Genomic DNA, 7,486 nt, shown 5'->3' with positions numbered 1-7,486 from the left:
TGCTTGTTTGTAGGTGACCAAATACTTATTTTACCGAGGAATTTACCAATTAATTCATTAAAAATCCTACAATGTGATTTCCTGGATTCTTTCCCCCCATTCTGTCTCTCATAGTTGAAGTGTACCTATGATGAAAATTACAGGCCTCTCTCATCTTTTTAAGTGGGAGAACTTGCACAATTGGTGGCTGACTAAATACTTTTTTGCCCCACTGTGTGTGTGTGTGTGTGTGTGTATATATATATATATAAAATTTGCAATTTATTAAACCTGGCATAGTTCAACCTGCTGTGTGAGGTGGTGGGCCCCTAGCACTGAGCTTAGAATCTCTGATTTATGGTAACTTGGGCTGTCAAAAACAATCTGAATAACTAAAATATACTGATCACATGAGGCTCTTCAAATATGAACATTTAATGCATGACCCATGTCCCTTCTTTTGCATCTTTCAGCTTCTGTCAACAGTTCAAGAACAAATGTGATCCATCTGCAAAATATTTGCAGTATCAGATGATCTTCATGTATCAGATGTATCATTTGTGCAAGGCATATCTTGCCCCATTTGTGTGCAACTGAAGAAAAGACATCATACCACAGTGCAGGTTTGTGTGTCTGGGGTTGCGATAAAGTTGATGGACACACATTCACACACACTCATGCCAGTGTGTGTTTGGAGTTGGCGGTCACAACTTGGCATGTACATTGGCTATGATCTCAGGTGGTAGGTCTTTGACTGGCAGGTGTCCGACCTCTATGCCTCTGTCTGTTGCACTATAATCGGTGTTCTCACAGCTATTCTGAGGAGATTCTGGAGGAGGCTTATACAGCACACTTGCCAACATGAAGAATACAGTGCCCAAAAACTGGGGGAGAGAGAGAGAGAGAGAAAAGAATATGATTTATAAATATACTAACAATTTTTATATACTGTACCTCAGAAACTTATCACATTTATTCACTGTTTGGCAATGTATTTCCTCTTAAGCCTCACAGTCCTTCTCTTCTCACTTTATAGCAATAAAACAAATTTGAGGCAGTCCATAAAAACTTGCCATGGCTGAAATTTGGAAAACAGAAATCGCACCAACATTCCTCCAGATTCTTTGAACTATTTAATGATTATCTGTAATGTAGAGGGTGAAATATCCAAATTCTTTTAATTTCTTTCAGGAACAATAAGCATTTCAATAATTTTCTCATGCAATTGTGGACAAACTGGAGATCCTCAGCCCATGTTTGCCCCTCAAAGACTAGACCTTTCCTGGATACTGATTTTGTTCCAAATCATGATTACAATCACCTGATGACATCACCTATTTCAAATTACATTAATTGTTATACCTCATTGCTAGCCCTAAATTGCCCCATCCTAATTTTGTGTTGGAGGCCTGAAATGCAGGAATGGATGCATATTCATTCATTCATTATCTCTAGCCGCTTTATCCTTCTACAGGGTCACAGGCAAGCTGGAGCCTATCCCAGCTGACTACGGGCGAAAGGCGGGGTACACCCTGGACAAGTCGCCAGGTCATCACAGGGCTGACACATAGACACAGACAACCATTCACACTCACATTCACACCTACGGTCAATTTAGAGTCACCAGTTAACCTAACCTGCATGTCTTTGGACTGTGGGGGAAACCGGAGCACCCGGAGGAAACCCACGCGGACACGGGGAGAACATGCAAACTCCACACAGAAAGGCCCTCGCCGGCCCCGGGGCTCGAACCCAGGACCTTCTTGCTGTGAGGCGACAGCGCTAACCACTACACCACCGTGCCGCCCCTGGATGCATATTAACAAATGAAATGAAGCTGACCAGACAAAACAGGGCTCGAAATTCATTTTTTTTTTTTTCACCAGCCAGCTGGACTAGTTACCTTCCAAAGTAACTAGCCAAACAGAAAATCAACTAGCCAAAATTTGTTCATGTATGAGTTTTACTTCTGTCAAAAATAACGCAAAAGAGAGTAGTTACCATTGTTCATGACTAATGTGCATTTATTTCAAGACCCGAGTATTTTGATACTGTTGTTAAATACATAAATGAGAACCACACAGAGCACCATAATATAATATCAACAAATAATAATATATTGGAAAACTTGGCAACTTGGTGTATGAGTATTGAAAGCAAATATACTTACCATCATTACTATAGCACCCAAAATATGTCCAACATGCTTTCTGTATTTAACCATTTATGAGAGAGAAAGCATTAGGAGCTTCATATTGACTAGGAATCAACTTAAAAAACATTAATTATTCCATAAAAATCGTATCGCAGCCGAGGCCTACGCCGCTCCCACGTTTGCTTAGAAGTCCTTTGTCGTTTCTCCTCTTCAGACCGAGGTCGCTTTGTCCCCGTCTCTGGTGGTTTCTGTACACCTTTCAGAAAATTCCACATCGCAACGTAGCTTTGGCAGATGTAGATGTAAACAACCACAAAAACACGTGTTTAAATGGGCGATAATGTGGCCACATCTATTGAATTTGATAATGTGATGTGGCAGCAGGGGCATGGCCAAGCGGCGGTCTGCGAATGGAGGGCGGAGTCATTGCACCTGATGGGGATTAACCTGTGTTTGTACATCTTCCCCAGTGACCGCGCCCTTTAAAAGGAGAGGAGGGCAGAGAAAGGGAGCTCTCTCTCCCCAACCAGAACATGCGTGTGCGCGCGGCTGGGAAGTGATAAAAGGCTGAGAAGCTAGCAATAAATAGTTCATTGAGAACTAAGTTCTGGCCTGCCGTGCTTCTGTGCTCCACCCACCTGGTCCAATACTACACGTGATTACCGCGATATTCAACGAGATGCGTTATATGCATGCACAGTAGTGAAAAAACTGACAGCCTGACTCGTACACGATATGATTCGGAATTCTTTGGTAGTTTCTGTCCTGCCGATAAACACATCAATTAACACAGACACGGCACGCACTTAATATGTGGCGGCTTTAGTTGACAGTGTGTCTGAATCTTCGCTTCATATATATTTTTTATTTTCAACTAGCCAGCCAGGCTGGCTAGTGACAGGAATTACCCACCAAATGAAAAATTAAGCCGCCTCGGGCGACCGGACCACTGCGAATTTCGAGCCCTGCAAAACATGAAATATCTTGGGTTCATACTGTTTGCAATGAAATTAAAGTCAAAGTAAATTTGAAAAATCACTGCTTTATTCATTTGCATTTCCCATACCACCCCAACTTCTTCTGATTTGGGGTCAAATTGAAATAATACAACCCCAATTCAAAAAAAGTTGGGATGCTGTGTAAACAGTCAATAAAAAGAGAATGTGATCATTTGCAAGTCATGGAAATCCTGTATTTCATCAGAAATTTCATTGAACAGGTAGGCTCCCAATCAATACTTGGGATAGGGAGGGCACTGTGAGGCTTGGGAGTTGTAGTCCATAGTGGCCATGTTTGAAGGCTGCCACAAACTTGTGCAGTCACTGACACAATCCCCCCACGAGGTGCTCACTCTGGGAGTGCTATCTTTCCTGGGGCAGCTTCGCTTTCTAGGTGCTGGCTTCTCAGGGTGCTGATTGTGAAATTCTTGTGTTAACAAGGGATCTAGAATGTTCCCAGCTGCACTCCTCCAGAATATATCCCTCCTAATCTACCAGATATTCCAGGTTCCTTTGTCTGCAGTGAGAGTCGAGTATCTTGTGTCTCTGGTACACCAGTCTTCCTCCCAATTCTACAGGTGCTGAGTGTTCATTGGCTGGTGTGTTCTTGGCTAGCGGTCCTGGAATGGCAGGTTTGAAAGATGGTACATGGAATGTGGGTGATAAACGGCAATGTTGTGGTAGTTCCAGTCTGTAAGAGGCTTCACTGACCTGGTGAAGGAGCTTGAAGGGACTGATATACCTGGCACTGAGCTTTTTGCATGCGTTGGGATTATGTAGGTCCCATGTGGATATCCAAACCTTGTCCCCTGGTGCATATATAGGGGTTTCTCCTCTATGCTTATCTGCTGACCACTTGTTCAAGATGTTGGTGAATGCTCTCCCATATCTGTTCACTTTTCTTGAACCAGGTGTCGACAGCAAGGATGTGCATGGGTGAGTCATCCCAAGGGAACAATGGAGGTTGGCATCCTAGGACGCACTGAAATGGTGTGAACTGAATGTTTGAGGGAGTTCTGTGCCTCAAACACTCAGTTTAAATGAGTGCAGAATGAGAACATTGCAAATGATCTCATTCTGTGAACTGAGTGTTTGAGGGAGTCCTTGGTGTTTTCTTGACAGAACACCCTCAGGACGCATCCAATTTCTTGGTCTGCATGTTTGACTTGACCATCTGACTGAGGATGGTGTCCCGAAGCCAGACTCCCAGATACTCTGAGCTTGTTCATGAAACTAGCTCACAACCTACATGACAAAAGGGGTTCCTGATCACTCACTATGTCCTTGGGGATTCTGAAATACCTGAAAATCTGGCTGAATAAGAGCCCTGTCATTTCAAGGGTTATTTTCAGTCCAAAATAAAAAACAATCTTAGACTGTCCTTCCCACCCTCTACATGAGGAGCTGATCAGCCACAGGAGCACATTCAGTAAACGGCTGATTCTTCCACGCTGCACAACTGAGAGACACAGGAAATCATTCCTACCTGTTGCAGTCAAGCTGTACGATGCCACTGTATAACTGTGGTACACTGTTTTACCATGTATACTGTATCCTTAACTCAGGTGCAATATATGTATATAGGAATCATTGTATATAAAATCACTTCATTTTGCTTTTACTTAAGTTATAGAACTTATTTAAATTTATTTTATTTTTTATTTATTCTTTTTTCAGACAATTTTATCTATTTTTAGACATGTTTACTACTTCTTTGATTCAGGAGCTTGGTTACAAATTTGAATTTCCCTCCAGGGATTAATAAAGTAATTCTGATTCTGAACAGGAAGATATGAACTGGTTAATGTTGGTTCTCTTGTTCTCCCACCAGTACTTAGTCCTGATAAGTTGGTACATGCGCCTGCTATTTGGGTGTCCCATAGCTAAAGATGAATGTGCCCAAGCGACCTCTGTACTGAGGTGGGACGAACGTGAGACTCGGAGGACAGGTTTCAGGTGGGTTGCGGGGTTGGTTCTGGGCCAGTTTCTTGTCAATGTCCCAGGAGAGAGCATTCCCAAAGCACTTAGGCAGCAGGATGGGTGTGGACTCAGGATTGGAGGTCATGAAGGCATGCATTTGGGACAGAGCGTCAGCCTTAGTATTCTGGGAACCCAGACAATATGCAATGGTGAAATGGAATCTTGTGAAAAACGAACTGGAGTTATGACCAAGAATATGTTGTAGATTCGGTGTGTCTGCTGGCTAATTTGAAATGATGCAATTGCAGTCCGTTTGTATTTACTGATATAATGACTTGTTTTACACTCAATATTTTACTGAACTGGATCTTCTGGACCTTTCCCAATGTAACAAGACTGCTTTTATCAGGATGTTATTGATCAGTGGATTACTATGAGACTTTTAGGTGAGTTACTTGATTTTTGTTACCGTTATAGTTTAGTAGTTGGTCATCTGACAGAGGCATTGATTGTACCTCCTGTTGTGATTGTATCTTGAAATGGTTTGCATCAATGGAATCACAAGAATTTTCGCTTTTCAAAGATATCGTGCAGAAGTACCTATTTAACATTGCATTTGTGTACTTTTTCCAACAACCCGTGCGTGGTCCTTGTGGGCCGTCAGAACTTTAAGGGGTTTAAAAGATACCATCAGGTGTGATGAGCCCCCACTCATCAAGATCAAGTGTCAAAGTTTATTGTGCTACCTTGTAGATGAGGCCAGCAATGAGTGTGTATTGGCTCATGGCAGAATTCTGGTAAAGGTAACAGGACCCACGTTCTCCACACTGTTCTTGCCACAGCAGACATGAGATGTCAATCACTGAACCAAATGCTATTGGACCTGGGATGCCACCTGCAATGAGACAGGAATGAGTTACAAACCAGAAAGCGTCACCACACACAATTAAAAACATTAATAAAAAGATGCTGAAATGAGCAATTTTCATTAATATTTTACCTTTCTTGTTGTTCATACACTTTTATTCTACTAATTTATGCAATTTAACTTGATGCTAATTTGCCATTTTAACATGGATTCAGAGTTGCCTATGTAAAATCTAGCCAAATACCATCACGACAATATCCAATTCAATTGAGTTTTATTTGTATAGTGCCTTTAACAATGGACGCTTTCACAAAGAACATTTACAGAAATGTATAAATTATGGATATAAATTTTAAACATTTATAAATTTATTCCTAATGATCAAGCCAGAGGTGACAGTGGCAAGGGAAAACTTCTGAGACGATATGAGGAAGAAACTTTGATTTGAATGTAACTGAAGCATGCTTCCCTTTTAAATGGCACATTTTTGGGTTGATTGGAATGTGTAGGAATGTTCAAGCTGTAATCCATGCCTTCCTGATTAACTGGGGTACAAATATGGGGTGACTCAGAGGCCAAATTCCCTTAGTCATCCATCAACATGGGAAAGATAAAAGAACACACAAATCAAAAGAGGGAGAAGTGTGTTTACCTTCATAAGTCAGGGAATGTTTATTGAAAAAAAAAAAGCTACTCCCCTTAAAATGCCCATTTTTACTGTTGGGGAAATGAAATTTGGGGGGGGGGGGGGGGGGGGGTGGACACAAACTGGAATTGTTACAAGCTTGCCTGGAAGAGGACTCAAGTTTATTTTCCCCCCACGGACAGTGAGGAGGAGAGTAAAACAGGCCAAAAAAAAAATTTTATATATATATATATATATATATATATATATATATATATATATATTTTTTTTTTCATTCTCAAGGCTTACTGAATTACAAGAAAAATCTTGGGGTTTCCAAATCTCCAAAACCACCATCAGACGCCACCTCCATGCCATCGGATTATTTGGAAAGTATGCCAAAAAAAAAAAAAAAGCTTTTTGTCAGTTAACCACAAATGTGCCTGAAGTTTGCAAAAATGCCTTTTTACCTCCTTTTATGTAGAGTCAGCCTGAAATCAAAAGCGGCCTTTTTGTTTCCTTATTTATGAAACTGGTCATATTTTACAACACTGAAAGAACTGTTCTGAATCAGTAACAAAGTTCATGTTTTCCCCCCAACCTTTCATCAAAATGCAATGTTTTTTCCCCACCTTTTTAATGTCTTCTGCCATCACCACATAGAAAGCAATTTTGCCAATATTACACCAATATTATTAGATTTGAATATACCTAGTGTTCGCACCAGAATCCACTGAATGCCCAGTCCAAATGACCTCTGACTGTCAGGGACACATCTAAAAAGGAATGCAAGAACTTCAGTCATAATTGTATTCAAGTGTGCATGACTCTATTAAAATAGTAACTGTCTCTGTGCCTGTGGGCTTTACCTCAGTGTAGCTGTGAGAGCAGGAATACTGCACAGAAAGGTGAAGGAGATGATGATGAAGAAGAATGTGAGG

General features: G+C 41.1%; 1 protein-coding gene across 2 annotated transcripts in view; it reads right to left on the bottom strand.

The window, feature by feature from the left end:
- Positions 1 to 253: 253 nt before the first annotated feature.
- The window catches only part of slco4a1 (solute carrier organic anion transporter family, member 4A1), a 62,364-nt gene continuing 55,131 nt past the window's right edge, over positions 254 to 7,486 (bottom strand). For both annotated transcript variants that reach the window (XM_060936886.1, XM_060936887.1), the window contains exons 10-13: positions 7,415 to 7,486; positions 7,257 to 7,321; positions 5,799 to 5,947; positions 254 to 863 (exon numbers count right to left, since the gene is read on the bottom strand). The exon at positions 7,415 to 7,486 is cut by the window's right edge and continues 104 nt beyond it. In XM_060936886.1, coding sequence (XP_060792869.1) covers positions 684 to 863; positions 5,799 to 5,947; positions 7,257 to 7,321; positions 7,415 to 7,486 — 466 coding nt within the window. In that variant the 3' untranslated portion in view covers positions 254 to 683. The remainder of the gene's footprint in view (positions 864 to 5,798; positions 5,948 to 7,256; positions 7,322 to 7,414) is intronic.

This window comes from Neoarius graeffei, chromosome 13, assembly GCF_027579695.1.
Source record: "Neoarius graeffei isolate fNeoGra1 chromosome 13, fNeoGra1.pri, whole genome shotgun sequence".
NCBI classification, from domain to species: Eukaryota; Metazoa; Chordata; class Actinopteri; order Siluriformes; family Ariidae; genus Neoarius; species Neoarius graeffei.
The sequence above is the reverse complement of the archived record's forward strand: the minus strand, read 5'-3'. Positions and strand labels throughout refer to the sequence as shown.